At 44.4% G+C, this 20055-nt stretch overlaps 1 protein-coding gene across 1 annotated transcript in view; it reads right to left on the bottom strand.

The window, feature by feature from the left end:
• Window positions 1-20055, bottom strand: part of LOC148507539 (uncharacterized) — a 662982-nt gene that overhangs the window by 23050 nt on the left and 619877 nt on the right. Inside the window, exon 99 of the mRNA XM_088445856.1 lies at window positions 5175-5287. Within this exon, the coding sequence (XP_088301982.1) occupies window positions 5175-5287 (113 nt within the window). The remainder of the gene's footprint in view (window positions 1-5174; window positions 5288-20055) is intronic.

The following is a 20055-nucleotide window of genomic DNA, read 5'->3' as shown; positions in this document are numbered from 1 at the left end:
GTCTGTCCACCTTCCCTGAAAGGTATGAAGACCCGTCACTGCTCCCCATCCTCATAGACTTGCGTCCGTGGTGAGAAGTACCCATTCCGGGATCCATAACGGATGACCCTTGTTTAAATGATTCATCTCCAGCCACCAGGCTAGGTAGAGGCGAACATCCATCGAGATGTGTACCATCTGGGTTTTTATCCGATGATACTGACCATCCCACTGGGCCAGGATCCACAGCTGTAGGGATCTGGAGTTGAACTGCGCATAAGCCACCATGTCGAATGTGGCTACCATGGAGCCCAGCACCTGCATCGCCAAGTGTACTGACACTGATTGCCTGCAAAGCAGCTTGTGCACACGAGCCTGTAGTGTTACAATCTTGTCCTCTGGGAGAAGAATCCTCTGTCCCAGAGAGTCCAGCCATGCCCCTAAGTGCATCATCTGCTGAGTTGGCGATAGTGACAACTTCTTCTAATTGATCACCCAGCCATGCTCTTGTAAGAATATAATGGTCATCTGCAGATGGCATTGAAACATCTCCTGAGACTGCGCCAATATCAAGAGGTTGTCTAGATATGGTAGTATCCTGAGCCCCTGTTGTCTGAGATGGGCCATCATGACTGCCATTATTTTGGTGAATACCCGGGGGGTTGTGGCCAGCCCGAAGGGTAAAGCCTGAAACTGATAGTGTTGTTAATCTACTGCTAACCTGAGAAAGGCTTGGTGAGATTTTATAATCGGGACATGCAGATAAGAAGTCCCCAGGCTCCATTGCCAATACAGTTGTCTGCAAATTTTCCATGCAAAATTTGGGTACTTTGATAAATCTGTTGAGAGATTTTAGATTCAATATTGGGCGGTGTGACCCATTGGGTTTTTGAATTAGAAACACAATTGAGTAATACTCCTATCCCTGTTGTGTCACAGGGACAGGGACTATAACACCTGATTTCAGAAGGGCACCAATAGACTCCTGGTAGGCCACAGCTCTGACCAGGTCTATAGGAAGTGTTGTGCCCACAAACCTTTGAGGGGGGTTGCCTGAGGAACATGATGGCATAACCCTGAGATACCAGCTCTCGTACCCAGGTATCTGTAGTAGTCTGATGCCAGGCCTGAGTAAACAGCAAAAGTCGGCCTCCAACCCTGACATCCTCCAGGAGGAGGCCCACCCCATCAATCCGTGGGTTTACCATTCGGTTTGTAAGGAGGGCGTTTGGTTGCCAAAGACCCTTTGGGCTGTGCCCTCTTGCCACCTTGTCTGGCCAAGGACTGCTTCTTTGCCTTGCTTGGTGGACAAAAGGACCGGTATGGCAGCCTTTTAGAGGTAGATGTGGATGGTAATTCCGCTGCCCTCAGCGTTGCTAGGGAGGTCATTATTTCATCCAATCCTGCACCAAACAGTACCTTCCCTGAGAAGGGCAATGATTCCAGAGCCTTCTTGGACCCTGCATCTGCCTTCCAAGTCTTAAGCCAAAGAGATCTTCTGGCTGCCGCCGAGTTGGCCGAGACCCAGGCTGCTAAACCGCCTGCATCAATCCCTGCCTCCAGCATATACATAGATGCTTCTTGTAATTGACCAATAAGGGACCATTGCTCTCTAGATGGGTCCACCATGGATGTCTCTAGTGCTTTAATCCAACCCTCCATCGCCTTAGCTATCCAGGCAATAGCCATAGCTGGTCTGGAAGCAGCTCCTGACAATGAAAATATTGATTTTAAATGATTATCAAGCTTTTTGTACGTAGCCTCCGTAGATGCTGCAGGAATAGGCAATGTAGCACTTTTGACCAACCTAGTCACATGCGCATCTATTGTTGGTGGAACTTCCCACTTGTTACATGCTTCTGGAGCAAATGGATATCAAGAGGCCAAATTCTAAGTGGCTGAAAAATGCTTATTAGGAGTCTCCAAAGCTTCCGCCATAAGATTCATCAGTTGCCCCGACCTAGGAAAATAGTCTTTAGCCACCACCTGGCATCTAAAGACTGGCTCCTAGTCTTTCATTGCAGCTTCATCTACCTCCTTTATGTTGAGGCTAGCTCTAACCCCTCTAACTAGAGAGGGAACATTCACAACCTGATAATCCTCTATTTCAGAGGCTGAATCAGAGCTCTGTGTTCTTTCAGTGTCTGACGAGGTAGTTGAGTCAATATGTGACACCTGACGAGACCTTTTCTTTTTATGCCCCTGCTTCTTTACCCCCACTGGGATCTCTACCTGTGGAGAGACTGAAGATGGCAAACCACTCTGGCTAGAGTGAGACGCAGAATAATCCCAACAGGGATTCATAGGAGTCATACTGTATATACAGGATGCATATGCTGCGGGTACCCTACAGCCTGAGACACTGCCTATGGCCCTACAGCCGGAGTTCCCACCTCAGTGGCTTTGCCTATTACATAGGATAAAACCTGAGGCATGATAGTAACCACATGTGGCTCCCTTATTGGTACAGATGCATTAGATATATCCCGAAATAACTTGCTACATCTGCCACATATTCCATCCACATCATGATCTGACAGGCTTGTAGAACAGAATTTACAAGATAGACCCACTGGTCTTCCATCCTGCTTATTACCTTCAGACATGATATATATCAATGTTCATAAGGCACACCGTATACATGAACAATGTGACTTTTGTATCAATGACCCCCCCCACACACACACCATCAGATGGATGAGGAGAAACACAGTGATAGCTTGAAAATGACAGGTAGTGTACAAACAGCAGTAGCTAGCATACAGTCACATACAATGCATAAATAATACAGTAATTTGAACTCTGATCAAATAGCCAGCCGCGGTGGGGTGATGGTAGGATAAAGAGCCCACTATATGTCAAACCTGACGGAGAGGGATATAGGGAGACGGACCAGCCTCAGAGAACAATGCTGAACTGCACGTGTCTCCTTTTCTACCAGACACCGGAGTTCCCACCGGAAGTTTGTGTCTGGGGGGAGGAGAGGCCGGGGGAGCGCCTATCTCCCCTAGACTGTGGTTCTCGATTGGCCAGGTACGCTGCACTACAAGGTGGCAGGACACAGACTAGTAGTGCACTCTAGCACGTCCTGCCCCCCATCCCCGGCAGCAGACAATATAACCCCGGCCATCTAGTGAGGAGTCGTCCTGCACACATAGCCCGACCTTCGATGCGTCTCTCACCGGAGGTAAGGGACTGCTTCAGCGCACCTTACCTGCCTCTCCGTTACCCCAAATGCAGTCCCAGGCCCCAGTCAAGCCAAAACCCAGCCCAGCTGAGGCCTGCCGGAAACCCAGTGGCACTTGGGTGCTGGTGTAGCCGGCTCGGCGGAGGTAACAGGAGCCGCAGTGCAGGCGTTGTATATGGCGCCTGCACCACTAAACTCTAAAGGTAATTAAAAAAAAAGCTTGGGAATGCCTAAGCAGTCCCACTGTTCAAATAGGTGCATCGTGCCGCACCAAACGAAACAACTGAATGCCTGTGGCTGAGGGTGGGCTATATAGGGAGGGGGACCAGTGCATGCTGGGAGCTCCAAAGCTTTGCTGTTTGGTGCATTGGATGTTATCCAACTATATATCCCAAGGTAGTTCCTGTGGACCCTATGGAACCGGAAGTAGAAACATTGCGAATATATATTTATCACTTCAATGTTTTAGTCTACCTTTTAACAGATGCTCATTAGACTTATGTATATTATTCTTCACGTGCCAGATGTACCTTACAGTATGTTTGACTGAAATCCTGTAGCTCTCTAAAATATACCAAATATCCTTATTTTATCAGGGGCCCAGTTTAACAGCTTTAATTTTGAGCCCTATATTGATGAGGACAATAGGACAGAATGGGAGGGACTGTGTAGGTTAATTAATGCAATGAGGCTGATGTAGAATTAAAAGATGGCTGTAATTTCACCTGAATTTCGTGCATGGAACTAAGGGTCCGATTCAGCAGTGCATGCTAGTGCACTGCTGAACGCAGATTCCCGATGTTCGGGAATCTGCGCAGGCGCCAGACCCGTTCTGCACATGTGCAGAGCGGGTCTGCGAGTACGCTTGCAAACTGGCAGCAGACTGTTGAACAACGCAGCTTGGTTAAGTAATGCACAGGGGGCGTGATGCCTCCTGCTGCATTACCATATCTGCAAAGGATCGCAATTGCAAAGCTGCCTGAGTGCAACTTTGCAATTACGATCCTTACAGAATCAGGACCTAAGAGCATATTTTCACCATTATGCAGACTTAAGCGCACAGTACCATCTTTACCAGTGTGCATTTCTACCAGCCTTATCTTTGGTCAAAAGATATTTCTATAAACAGGTGTATTTATGCTTCCATAGCTTGCACTGAACATTGCTTACGTGAGAACACTCCGTATCAGCCCAGTTACACCCCTTTAGTTTCTAGCGGAAAGGCGAGTGAAATGCGTATGACTGGTTTTGCCTTTAAACTATTTGCTGGTTTAAATCTTGTATCATGCCGGAATCATGCTTACTCCCGCAATTCGCAAGCTGTTTAATTTAGCCCTTAATGCACTGATATCTCCTGCTTACTTTAAAGTATCTATACTATGAATGGGGACCTTCATTTGTCAAACTCTGAGAACTGAAAGTTTTCAGAGTGTGATTGCAGGAATCTACACCATCTTTAGATGGCATTGGTTCCCGAAGCCTTGCTCCTTCATATTGAAAGGAGGTTCCAGGTTGTGAGGATCCCCCTGGCCATCTCCCTGCGAATGCATGAACTTAGATCAGACCCGGGGCCGGCAATGTATAATTAGCAGCATAACGGTCAGTAATAGGGCTTGAGGAACAGCTGCTTTTCATAGCAATCTTGAATTACTTTGGTAATATGGTATCTAACGCCGCAATTCAAGCAAGTTGGCTACCAATGTATCGGTGGGCAGATGAGGCATATTGATAAATATGTCACTTAGTTTCTCATGTTGCATTTTGCCTGCTGCGAAACATAGTAAAATAGTATCCATTGATCATCATGTACTGATCCATGTGCAACCAATTCCTGTGCAAAAGGCCACCAACCACCTGGTGCAGAACCAGTCACCCACATGAAAAGAATTCATAATGGAGCAGAATGTGCTTGGTTTTTGCACTGCATGTGTGCGATGCATGTTGTACATATGTATTTTATTCTATACTGTATGTATTAAAATAAGAGCATGAACTGTGAGATATTTACCAGTTATTCTAGCGGTCTCCTGTGCATAAACCCGTACAGATAGATAATCCAGATCACTGCTTGCTCTGTTGAAAGTCCTGGAGTGTGAAGAATTATCCACTTTTGTCAGTGAGCTGGAAAACAGAAAGCAATGGTGCTAACAGGATTAATGAACATTCGCAAACAGTGCGTACAGAGGCAAACATAGAATGGACATATTTATATACATGCTCCTGATGCTTTCACAGGGGCCTGTTTATGACAAATGAGCATACCGAAAGCAGTGGTGGGACATTCATTTTTTGTGCTTGTTTTGACATTGATAGGACTGTGAAGAAAATCTTAAATATGTAGCAGCAGTGTAAATTCACATTAGATTCATCTTATACAGAGAAAATACATATGAGGTATACTCCAGATGGTACTTGGTACCAGAACAGATTCATTGCATGTATGCTCAGTCTTCCAATAAGTGCTGTAGCATCGTAGCGACTTTCCTCATATATGGTGGCAATGCCCCTATATAGCATCCTCTTGGTGTGATACTGCTGGTGTGGTGTGTGATATTCCCAGCACCCCCATGCCAGGTCATAAAGAGCATGTGGTTCGTATCAAATATGGAATATATCACAACCTACTGTGCAAACGATACAATTTAAAAAATCCATAAGATTTGGGATACTTGGTACTCTCCACACAACAGCCCAATTCCGGGCTCAACATGAATGAGAAAAGCTCTCCTCGTCTCTGGAGCTGATACCGCCTGGCTCTTTCCCACCCAAAACTCACCTCTCCCATCCCATTTACATTCAAACCCTGTACCCTTTGTATTCCCTCATGTTATTCTTTTCAATCATTTTAATAAGCTCTTATCTCAGACATGGGTATCATTATTGCTATTTTTCTGATGGTTACACTAAGGTACTGGCACCTTTTTTTGGAAACATGAATTTTTTCTACCATCATTGCCAATGTATTTTAAACACTCCTCTCTGGAACTTGCATACATAACCAGCTACTTTAAAGTCATGGAAGTCACTTATCTGACCACAGGACATTCAGTAATTTTTTTTCATAGTAAGGGCATATTTTTGTCACAAAAAAAGGAAACAAAAAAAATGGGTATCTATATAATAATTTGCTAAGGTCTGTCCCATCTCCAACATGCATGCTCAGTGGCAGTGGGGGCGCATGCCCTGTAATAGCTACCACTGCTAGGGAGATGGAACAGATCCTAGCCTAGCAGGAGAGGAGGAAAAATATGCCTGTGAGGAGGACGCTGTGAGCCCCTCAGCTAGGTGCAAATCCAGGGGGCATGATCAGTGTGATCATTCCCCCCACTGGCAGAGGAGAGGAGACTGCTGCTTCTGCTGCTGCTCAATGGCAGCAGTCTCCCTGGTCTCCCAATGCAGCCTAGCATCAGTAAGAGGGAGGGGGGGCGGCGTTGTACCTGGGTCCCCGCTGGGCCCTTCCAACAAGCCCGGGCTTGGGTAATTAGTACCCACCCCCTCCCCCCCTCTCGGCACCCCTGATCACTGACGGTGTGGTGGCACCATTGTTTATAATTCTTCTGGTAGTCAGTCTCATGGAGGGAATTCAATTAAATGCAATGCTGAATAGCACCGGGAATTAGTTCCCGTAGCTAGTCATTATTGTCCCCATCACCCTCGGCACTTAAGTCAGCAGATGCAGGTTAAAGTGTCTTATGCCGGGTGTTTAGTCAGGGTAACCTGCATTATCCTAATAGAGTGTTGGCTGAGATGTTGTTAGTACACGCAGTAAGCCCACAGCTATCAGCACAAATCCTCTAGTCACGGCAATTGAATATCTCTGGAAACTCATTCTTAGCGCTATTCAACATCGCACTGAAATGATTTGCCCCCTTTGTGCCAGGTGTGTTGTCATCCATAGGAGTGCAAAAGAAGGTGTGTGGGAAATACTGTTTATGTTGGTTGGGGATGGGGGAGGGGATAAGTGGCCATGGCTACAGCACATGCACTGGGGTAAACAAGGGTGGTAGAGTGAAGCTTTGCCTAGGGCACCTAGAAACCTAGCAACGGCCCTGCACTAAACCCCAGAATTGTGCATGTATGATAACGCAGGGGGATGATGGATGAGATGATATCACAACATGAGCATAATATAAGCCATCCATTCTTTACCATCTGTCACGGGAGAAGCCTGGCCCCTGGAATCTCCCAGGACTCTGTCTTTGTCATAAACAGGCCCCAGTGAAAGCATCAGGAGCATGTATATAAATATGTCCATTCTGTGTTTGCCTCTGCCATGTTCTCTACTGAATGGTGTGCAATGTACAGTAATATTATATTAAGGTGCTGGACCTTTGAAAAGAGGGCCTGGTATACAATTTTGACAGGGGGTAGGGGAAAATTGTACAACTGTGCTCCTACCTAGGGCATTTAACCGCCATTACATGATTCTGAATGATCATGAACCTTGCTATATTATAGAGTCTTGGGGGTAAATTTATTAAGAATCGAGTTTGGTCGAGTTTTGTTTTTTTAAAACACTCTTTACATTACCGAAACTCGGGTGAGTTTTCCGTTTTTCAACTCGCAAATTTACTAAGAAGTGAGTTTAGCTGAAAGTGAGTTTTCCGATGGTGAAGTAGATCGAGATTTCTTCCCCTAGTTGCGAGTTTAAATGAGATTACTCACCATAGATTGCAGTGTTTTCTCTATGCAAAACTCACCTTAACAAGCAGCCTGCACATATCAGTGAGATATGTGAAGGCTGCTTGAGTTGTACCTGTAAAAAACGGGTTCAAATATATAAAAAAAATTAGATAGGTCCCCCCCCCCACACACACAAAAGCATAACCAGCCCCAGACTTGTCAGCCAGTACTGGTTCCAAAAATTACGGAGAACAAAACGAGTAGGGTTCCACCATAATTTAGGACCAGCACCAGGCTGCAGGGCAAGTCCTGGTTCTAAATATAGGGGGAAAAAATTACGTAGGGGTCCCCCTATATTTAAAACCAGCACCGGGCCCAAACTGACCAGGGTGTAATGCCACAGCCAGGAGACCCTATTACTGGATCTCCAGGCCTAAAGCATTCTCACCCCAAGCTTGTCAGACCAAGCCGGTGATCTCTGGGGAGGTGGGGACCCTAACAAGAAGGGGTCCCCCCTCTCCCGAAACCCCAGGCTTGGTCTGAAGCCGGGGCTCTTCTCCACACCCCTGGGCTGTGGGTATGGGGGTAATAAAGTGTAAAATAGAAGTAATGTATTATATTTTACAGTGGAACTACAGGTGCCAGCATGCCTGCTCTTTGGCACTTGTGGAACTACAAGTGCCAGCAGGTGGCCAGCATCTGTACCTCCACTGTAAATTAATTAGTTAAATAAAGACACAACACACACACCATGGATAGTATAAATTTATTACACACATACCTCAATCACACATACTGTACTTACCTGTACCAGCCGGTTGGTCCACTTGTCCAATGTAGAAATCCGTGTGCCTGGACCTGCAAGAAAGATCCTATACTCACCTACATCCTGGCACTGCTCTCCGTAGCATCCAGAGTCTCTAGTCAAAACAACAAACCGACTTATGCGAACCATTCCAAACATGTGTAAGTATATGTTGTTACATATACTTACACCTCGCGAAATGACAGATGACCAAAATCATCTGTAATTTCTCACGGGCCGCTAGCCAATCAGTGGCTGCTGTACATGTAGAGGCCACTCGTTGGCTGGTTCCACGTGGGTCCCAGCCAATGAGCGTCCGCTACATGTAAAGCGGCTAGCGACCCGTGAGAAATTACAGATGATTTTGGTCATCTGTCGTTTTGCGAGGTGTAAGTATATGTAATAGCATACACTTACACATGTTTGGCATGGTTTGCATAAGTCGGTTTGTTGCTTTGACAAAATCCTGGATGATACGGAGAGCAGTGCCAGGATGTAGGCAATTATAGGATCTTTTTTGCAAGCCCAGGCACACGGATTTCTACATTGGACAAGTGGACCGACCGGCTGGTACAGGTAAGTATGTGTGATTGAGGTATGTGTGTAATAAATTTATACTATCAACTGTGTGTGTTGTGTCTTTAATTAACTATTTAATTTACAGTGGAGAGACGGGTGTCGGCTGCCTGCTGGCACTTGTAGTTCCACAAGTGCCAAAGGGCAGCCATGCTGGCACCTGTAGTTCCACTGTAAAATACAATAGATTACTTCTATTTTACATTTTATTACCCCCATACCCACAGCCCAGGGGTGTGGAGAAGAGCCCCGGGCCTCAGACCAAGCCTGGGGTTTAGGGAGAGGGGGGACCCCTTCTTGTGGGGGTCCCCACCTCCCCTGAGATCCCTGGCTTGGCCTGACCGGCTTGAGGTGAGAATGCTTTGGGCCTGGAGACCCAGTAATAGGGTCTCCTGGCTGTGGCATTACACCTCGGTTGGTTTGGGTCCGGTGCTGGTTTTAAATGTAGGAGGACCCCTAAGCATTTTTTTCACCCTATATTTAAAACCAGAACTGGCCCTGCAGCCTGGTGCTGGTTCCTAAATTCCGGTGGAACCCTACTCATTTTGTTCTCCATCATTTTTGGAACCAGGACTGGCTTACAAGTCCGGGGCAGGTTATGGCTTTCGGGGGAAACACTACGTCATTTAAAAAAAAAAACCTTTACATTAGGTATACAGGCAGAAACATACACAAATCACACTGATCTGTGTATGTTTCTGGCAAACTCGCAGCTCAGGAGGTGGTCTATTTGAAACTTCAATTTATCAGTGAGTTTGCTACAATCTCAACTGAGATTGTAAACTCGAATCTTAGTAAATTCCCGAGTTGCATCTTTTTCATGAAAAGTACTTCCTAGTTTGGCCGATGATGAGTTTTTTCGAGTTTGCTATCTCACACAAGTTTTTACAGTGAAAAGAGAGAACTCTCTTCCAAACTCACTCGAGTTTGTCTTTAGTAAATTTGCGAGATGAAAAACATGCCTAAACTCAAATGAGATTGCAATCTCACCCAAACTTGATTCTTAGTAAATTTACTCCTTGGTGTGCCACCAATTCACAAACCCTCCCTGGTGACTTGCTGTGCACAGTACTATAGGTTCCCTTTGGTGGCACTAGAACTGCCCCATAGATGGAGCTAGACATGCCCCTTGGGTGGTACAGGATGCAGACATGTTGCAAAAGTTTGCAAGTATGGTTTGCATAGCCACTACATTAATTACAATTTATTAGGAAATTACTTGAAAAGTCTTAAGCAAGATTCTTTCAGAAGTGCTTTTCGCACAGGTATGTTACAAGAAGTTGTACACATTAATATCTTTATCAAACAACACTTTACCCATTATATCTATTTTATAGGAATGCATCTCTCTGCCTTATCACCATAGAGAAATCTATTCTGACAAAGAGACAGGAAATCAAAGTACTTGTAAGAATTTTATCTTGCAAACATAAGAATGTTACATTAAGTGGCATGAAGGAAACCATAAAATGATCTTTTATGTACTACAGTGCACATCAAATAATGTTAGCTAAGTACACTAGATCAAGGTGCCCTTGGGAATGATTTCTTAATCTTAGTAGTGGGATATATTTTCACTTAAATGTACAGTGAAATAAATGTGAGCAGTGAATATGTCTTTGCAGCAAAGCTGCACCTATTAATACATATTTTGTAGGTGATGGCAAGTTGAGAATAAATCTTGCTAAAAGGAGAACTCCATGGTAAAATTGTGTTCCCCGAGATGAAGAACTGTTACTAATTTAAGGTTGGTTCCCTCTTGAATTTGAAACCTTTTGTAAACCTTTTTTATTTTATAAAAATCACTGGTATTGTCACTCTGCCTCCAGTTTTTAATTTCCACAGCGCAATGTTTTTTTTTTTATTTGGGAAGAAATGTTATACTTTCTATAGGTAAGGGATGTACAAATCCCTTTAGACCCTGGTTGAGAGAATAGTGGAGGTCTCACAAAAGGGATCACTACCAAAGGAATGGCATGGTCATCTGTCTAAGGGGAAAATCCAATTAGGTGCGAGTTTCTGTTTTCTCTGTGAATTCGCATTACAAATTCATTTTACAATCCAATTAGCATTGAACTAGTCAGAGTAAACTCGCATATTTCCGTTCGCACCTCCCTGATGGTAAGAGATGGTAAGATGTCGCGACACTGCGTAGAACATTTTGGACACCCCCCCTAATGACTAATTAGGCAATTAGAAGTTTCCAATAATTACATGTCATTTTTGGGGTTTAGAAAACTGGCCTCAAATTACCGCAAAATCAACTATTTTGTTCCTTTATGCACCCCAAATTTAATTAGAGTATTTATTTTTTTTTTTAAATAATTGCCTTTTATATATTTTTGTAATCTTTTTTAACAAATTATGTCCTGCTCCACCCCCATCGCTTCATCCCATCCCCTTACTCCCATGGCTGCATATATTTACCGGTACCTTGCAAATCCTCCTCCTCTCTGGCTAGACTAGGGTCTATTCCATTTCCCTGGCAGTGGTAGGCTTAAGGAGGCGTGCACACTGGCTCCCACTGCGCATGCATGTAGGAGTTGGGGCATACCTTAGCTGATTTTTTACATTAATATATAATTTAATAATCTACTTGCTTATAGTAATCCATTAAAAACAAAATGTAATCATACAAATTGGTACAGGGATAAAAAAACAAAACAAATGAATGTAAGATTACAAACAACATACACAGGGGTCTATTTACCAAGACAAGCCAGTAACTATAATTAGGTATCACTGAAAATAGTAGTCCAACTGCAATTTACTATCCAGGGGCTACTCTAAGAGCCTCCTCCTCTGCAAGGGTTTTACAGTGTGAGATGCTGAGATAAACCCCAGGCTAGCTTTACATGGGTTCTGGCAGAATAATGTTGCACAGCGGCTCCTCATATTCCAGCCACTCCTGTGTAAATGGGGATCCCCCCCCGGACTGCCTTTCATGCCGCACCTCAGTGGCCATTTTCAGATTTTCTGTTTGACTATACGTTTGATGTCACTGAAGCGCTTTTTGCAGACAACAACACTGTGCTTCATCGAGCCTGAACAGTTCCCCTGGCCCAGAATCTTGTGCCAAATGAGGGATTTTTTGGGTCCACTCATTCTGGAGCCATACCAGCCAAATAAAACTTCATCGTTTTCCATAACCTCTTTCACGAGAGCCACACTCAAAGGAGAACCGAACATTGCGGCCACTCTTGGACTTTGCCCTTACCAAAGACCCATAATCATCCTCAGCCTCTTACTCCCCCAAAGACTGCTGCACAGATACCTCATCCTATAAGACCGCCAATTCCACTGTCCTCCTCCTTCACCACAAAAAACACTAAACACAGAGAAATAAAAGGAAGTAACAAACCACCTCCAACACTACTTCTCACATACACAAACACACACACAAATAATGACAAAAATGTAAATGACACAGGACAAAAATGACATACTGTATCTCGTACCTTTAACCAAAACAAGACAACAGAATAAGACAAGACAACTTACAAAACCAATCGGCAATCACAAATACAGGGCTGGCTGGCAACTTTCAGCCTGGGGGGCAGACACAAACAAAAGGCCCAGCTTTTCTACCAGTGCGTGCAACAGAGGAATGGGTGTAATAAAAAATGTCATAGGTGTGGTTTGCCTAATGTAGGTGTGGTTTAAATAGCTATTGCAATTTGTGACAAACTGTTATGTAAAAGAGCTACGGATACATCACCTACCAACCCCGGATCAGTGTGATTTTCTAATCCCGACAGCGGAAGCCCGGCAGGGGTGAATTTCCCGACCGCTAATTAAGGTAAGTATCACTAACCTAATTCCCTACCCTAACCCCCCTCTAAGTGCCTAAACCTAACCCCCCCTTCCCCGCAGCCTAACCTTAAGTCTCCCGGGGGGGTGCCTAACCCTAACCTCCCCCCCGGGGCTGCCTAACCCTACCTCCCCCTTACCCTAGCCTAATCCTAACCGCCCAGGGGGGAAAGGGAGGTGACTAACCCTAAGTCCCCCCGGGAGCCCCTAACCTAACCCTCCCCCGCCTGCGGCTGTCTGTACCCGGCGCCCGGCTTACCTTCGATAGGTATGCCGGGTGTCGGGCTCCCGGCGTAGGTCTAATGACAGGCGTTGAGATTTCGACACCTGTCATTTGAACCTTGCCGGGATTAGACAGTCGGGATGCCGATAGTCAGCATTTAGACCGTCGGCATTCCAACTGCATCCCACCAGCCCCATCTCATCAATGCTGAAACTATTCTAGTAACCCATAAACAATACATGAACCATTCTAATTACTGATATACAATGCATTGCTTGTATACAAAGATGCACCATCAGTCATACCATCCATCTTCTGAGCAACCCTATGGTCGCACAGAATGTCCGTCACAAGTAAGCACACACCGGAGCCTTCACTGTGTACAAATTCACAATCACAGGCGGAGATACGCCCCCCGAAATGGCCTAGACACACCTGCTTCTGCCTCGCCATCCCCCCGTCACCTCCCACAACCGATCCATCAATCACACTGCATCCAAGTCCTCACTGCGACCGTCGCTGGTAATCTCACTTTGTACATGGGCAGTGTGACTCATACGCATGTGCTGTATAACAGGAATTGCTCAATCAGGCCCTATGTAGCATATTATGCCAAATACCTTTACCCAGGCCCGCCAAGAGCCGTGGTGGGCCCCGGAAATAGGGGGCATGGCCTAATAGGGGGCGTGGCCACGCCCCCTTGCCGAGAGGAAAAAAAAATATTTGCAGCGCCGCAAAGCGGTGCTGCACGCTGGGGAGGGGGGGCGCTCTGAGCCCCCTCAGCCCAGCGCAAAGCCAGGGGGGGCGCGATCAGTGTGATCGCTCCCCCGCACAGGCATAGGAGACTGCTGTGGCTGCTGCTCAGCAGCCACAAGCAGTCTCCAAATGCAGCTCAGTACACGCTGTGTGCTGGGCTACTGTGAGGGGGGGACGGCGCCGGGCCCAGGTAATCTGTACCCGCTCCCCCCCCTCTCGGCGCCCCTGCCTTTACCCTGCAAACCGTGCCTTCATTATGATGTTATCAATACCTCAATATGTAGCCTAGCACACACAGTAACGCTACTGACATTATTTCTAAAATCAGAGATAACATTTATCTGATATATGAGGCCTACAGTAAAAAGGTAAGACTTCAAGAGCATTACAAGTCTCAGCAAAACAACCCCACACACACACACATATATCATACACACATAAGCAAGCACTTCCCCCACACACATATATACATATCATACACACATATATACATATCATACACACATATATACATATCATACACACATATATACATATATCATACAAACATATATACATATATCATACACACATATATACATATCATACACACATATATACATATCATACACACATATATACATATATCATACACACATATATACATATCATACACACATAAGCAAGCACTTCCCCCACACACATATATACATATCATACACACATATATACATATCATACACACATATATACTACACACATATATACATATCATACACACATATATACATATATCATACACACATATATACATATATCATACACACATATATACATATATCATACACACATATATACATATATCATACACACATAAGCAAGCACTTCCCCCACACACATATATACATATCATACACACATATATACATATCATACACACATATATACATATATCATACACACATATATACATATCATACACACATATATACATATCATACACACATATATACATATATCATACACACATATATACATATATCATACACACATATATACATATCATACACACATATATACATATCATACACACATATATACATATATCATACACACATATATACATATCATACACACATAAGCAAGCACTTCCCCCACACACATATATACATATCATACACACATATATACATATCATACACACATATATACTACACACATATATACATATCATACACACATATATACATATATCATACACACATATATACATATATCATACACACATAAGCAAGCACTTCCCCCACACACATATATACATATCATACACACATATATACATATCATACACACATATATACATATATCATACACACATATATACATATATCATACACACATATATACATATCATACACACATAAGCAAGCACTTCCCCCACACACATATATACATATCATACACACATATATACATATCATACACACATATATACATATATCATACACACATATATACATATATCATACACACATATATACATATCATACACACATATATACATATATCATACACACATATATACATATATCATACACACATATATACATATCATACACACATAAGCAAGCACTTCCCCCACACACATATATACATATCATACACACATATATACATATCATACACACATATATACATATATCATACACACATATATACATATATCATACACACATATATACATATCATACACACATATATACATATATCATACACACATATATACATATATCATACACACATATATACATATTATACACACATAAGCAAGCACTCCCCTTCCTCCCCAATATACACACACATATATCATACACATGTGAGCAGACCCCCCACCCCCCACTATCACACACACACACACATATACTATATCATGTACAAGTAAGCAAGTACTACCCTTCTCACAACAAGCCACTTACCTGTGTTATACAGTATGATGCTAATGTAGGCACTGCAGGCAGCCATGGCTACAGAGAGGAGCAGTGAATAGGAGGAGACATGGGTACTGGGAGGAGTCGGGAGAGGACGGAGTGGAATAGAGAAGGGAGTAGGAGAGGAGGGGCCAGACTGAAAGAGCTCAGGTCATTGGTGGCTGGCCCTAAGGGAGGGGCCAGCCACTGTAAAGCCTGGACAGCAACAGCAGCTGAGCTTTGTACTAGTGTAGAATAGATCAGGCAGAGAACTGCTGCTTGTGACTCGGACAGCTCTGCTCCGCCCCCAAAATGCTGCATCTGTCTGGTCACACACTGGGAGCAGCCGGGAGTGTAATATACATGTCTCCCGGCTGCAGTCTCTCTGCGCAAGTGCAGTACGCTGCGGCCCACACAGACGGCCCAGCCCGCCACTGCACAAATATATAGATAAACTCTCCTCTCCAACCACAGTGCAAACTCCTCTCAATACACATGCCACCAATGCACGTGGTTCGGCAGTTTGTGGGCTTATTTATTAGGGCATGGTGATGATACAGGAGAATGTGTGACTGTGGACCAATCGGAAGAGTTTTGCAAACTTGCTGCAATTTGCCTCGTTTAGAATGAGATTTGTGTTGCATGTTCAAGTACATTAGCCTTTTGAGAATTAATGTGCGACTTTCGGTGATACTGAAACTTGTGATTTTGGGCCAATACGAGTCAACTCGCAGATGCCACAACACGGTGAGTATCACCATTGAATGCAAATAGTCAGGCTAATATGCTTTTTTTTACAGCAGAAAACCTTCAGGTGAAGAGCTTGTACACATGATTCTTAGTAAATTTCCCCCTAAGTTTATGAGGACAAATCTGTATAATAAAAGTACGATTAAAAGCCCCAAATAATTCAATATACTATTTTCAAATCCAGTTTAACACTGTAATTAGACCATATTAATTTTACAGAATTGCCAGTGCAGTTTTAACTGTCTGATTGACTTTCATTCATGCCCTTTTCTCATTTCTAGGGCCTAATTCAGAGCTGTACGTTGTTAGCAGGGCTGGCGCTACCATTAGGCAGCTGCCTAGAGCACCAGCCACAAGGGGGCGCTGTATAGTCCCCTCAGCAAAGGAAAGAAAATGTTTTTACTGCCATTGACAGCGGCTGTGGTTCTTATCAGCTGCCACTATGCCAGATCCCACTGTGATCTGTCATCCCACACTGGTCTGTCCGTACCGTCTGGGCTGTCACAGCAATGATGTCACAAGGGGAAAAGGGGGGGGGAGGGGAAAAAACCTAATCACAGGTAAGTCAAAAAAGGGGGGATATTGATGTGATTGTATACAGATAAATACAATTAGTATGTAACCCACTATTTAAATTAGATATACTATGGTATTCTCTCCTGAATCACAATTGTGGGGGTGCGCCCCTGAGAGTATAACATTAGACAGAACTAAAATCAGGAAGAAAAGAAACTCTCTTTTTCTGGGGCATTCGTTATATATATTATTAAAACTTTACTTTTATTATTTAATTTAAAATAAAATATACACAAACAACATATCAGAGTAGGAGCAACAGGAGAGCTACAAAAGAGCTCAAAAGTCTACTTAATAAGAAGCAGTGAAAATATGATCACCATATGAGTCACGGTGTGATCACTGATCTACAGAATATTTTTCGGATCTAGTTTATAGTTAATCAGGTATTATACACCAGACATCAATCTATAGACATATGTTTGATCTAAGGTATATCTCAGTTGCACAACTTGTCTAGTAGATAGATGTAAAGAGACCCATAGATATCTGGAGCATATAAATTGATACATTCATCACGATTAGTAAAAGTATTTAGAGAAATAAGGCAGATCCCTTTCTGACATGCTCTAGTGCTGCTGCTTTTCCCTGTGTGCAAAAGCATTAATATGGGGAGTGAGCGTGTCCCAGAGCCTGTTCCGGGAACTGAATTAGTGTGAGAGCATCTGCTGTTACACTTATTGATGCAGTGGAACAGGGACCCGCGGTGCACGAGCAGGTCAGCCTGGGAGAGCGGCAGCATTAAAACAGCACATGGTACCGGACGTAGACCATGAGGTCTACGTCCAGTAGTCCCCACTTGTCTACCAGGAGCTGAAAGATGTCCGGGTGGACAGCCCATTCTCCAGTGTGTATGTCCTGCCAACTTAGGAAGTCCGCTTCCCAGTTGAGGACTCCTGCAATGAATATTGCAGAGATTGCTGGAAGATGCCGTTCTGCCCAAACCAGAATGTTCGCCACTTCCCTCATGGCCGCCGGACTTCGTGTGCCTCCCTGATGCTTGATGTAGGCCACTGTGGTTGAGTTGTCGGACTGAATCTGGCCGGCCTGCCCCGAAGGAGGTCCTGTGTAAGAATGAGCACCCTGTGCACTGCACAAAGCTCCAAAATGTTTATGGGCAGGTGACTTTCCTGGGCTGTCCATCTTCCCTGAAAGGTGTGATGACCTGTCACCACGCCCCATTCTTGAAGACTTGCGTCCGTGGTGAGGAGAACCCAATTTGGGATCCATAATGGGCCACCATGAGAGGGAGAGCAGAACCTCTGGCGAGATGAGGATTATGTAGGACTATCAGATGATACTGACAATCCCACTGAGACAGAATCCATCGCTGCAGGGGCCTGGAATGGAACTGGGCATATGCCACCATGTCAAAGGTGGATACCATGGACCGCAGGACCTGCATTGCCTGAAAGAACTGACACTCTTTGATTGCAGAGCAACTTGTGCACCCGCAATTGTAAAGCATAAATCTTGTCTCCCGGTAGAAAGATCCTTTGTGCCAGAGAATCCAGTAGTGCCCACAGATGCACCATCTGTTGAGTCGGAGAACGAGAAGACTTTTTCCAACTGACTATCCAGCAGTGCTCTTGTAGACAGGCAATGGTCAGCTGGAGATGACATTGTAACATCTCCGGAGACTGCGCTAATATCAGGAGGTCCTCCAAGTATGGCAGTATCCTGACTCCTTGTTGTCTGAGATGAGCTGTCATGACTGCCATATCTTGGTAAATACCCAAGGGGCTGTGGACAGACCAAAGGGCAGAGCCTGAAACTAGTAATGTTGCTGATGAACAGCAAACCTCAGAAACCCATGGTGAGATAGGCACATGCAGATATGCATTTTGTATGTCCAGGGAACTTGGGCACATGGATAATCCTGTTGAGAGATTTAAAATTCAGAATAGAGTGATAAGATCCATTCGGCTTCTAAATCAAGAAAACATTTGAATAATAACCCCTTCCCTGTTGGGCCAGAGGAAAGGGGATTATTAACCCTGACACCAGCAAAGCATAAATAGCCTCTTGGAGGGCCAGGATCTTGACAGGGTCTGATGGAGGAGTTGTACAAAAAACCTTTGAGGGGGATGCCTCAGAAACATGAGGGCACATCCTTGAGAGACCACTTCTCAAACCCAAGCATCCGTTGTTGTCTGATGCCAGGCATAAGAAAACTGAAGAATTTGGCCTCCTACCCTGAGAGCCCCCAGGGGGAGACCCGCCCCATCAGGCAGATGGCTTATCGTCCAGATTGGAAGCTGAATGTATGTCCGACCATGATTTCTTGGTCTGCCACTTGGCCTTCCCGCAGGAATTATCTTGTCTGGAAAAAAACTGTCCCTTTGCCCTTTCTTGTGGGCAAAAGGTCCGAAATGAAGACTGCCTATATTTACAGCTAGTCACAGATGGCAATCCGGCAGATTTTGATGCTGCCAAGGTAGCCACTATGTTATCCGATTCTGGATAAAACAATACTTTTCCAGCAAAAGATAGGGATTGAAAAGCCTTCTTAGATCCCGTATCTGCCTTCTAGGACCTTAAAGGGTTCTGTGAGCCACAACCGAAGTTGCCAACACTCTAGTCCTGCATCAATAACCGCTTCTCCCACATAAGCAGCCACTTCTTGCATTTGGGAGAGATAGGACAGTTGTTCTCTGGTAGCCTGTGGCATACTGTCTTCCAGAGCTTTCGTTCATTCCTCCATAGCCTGGGCTACCCAGGCTATGGCCATAGCTGGCCGGGTAATAGCTCCAGATAATGAGAAAACTGATTTCAAACATGTTTCATGTTTTCTATCTGTATCATCCTTGAGTGAGGATGCAGA

Source organism: Taudactylus pleione, unplaced genomic scaffold (assembly GCF_031769625.1).
Source record: "Taudactylus pleione unplaced genomic scaffold, aTauple2 ptg000391l, whole genome shotgun sequence".
Lineage (NCBI taxonomy): Eukaryota > Metazoa > Chordata > Amphibia > Anura > Myobatrachidae > Taudactylus > Taudactylus pleione.
Note: the sequence above shows the minus strand (reverse complement) of the source record. Positions and strands in the feature narration are given on the sequence as shown.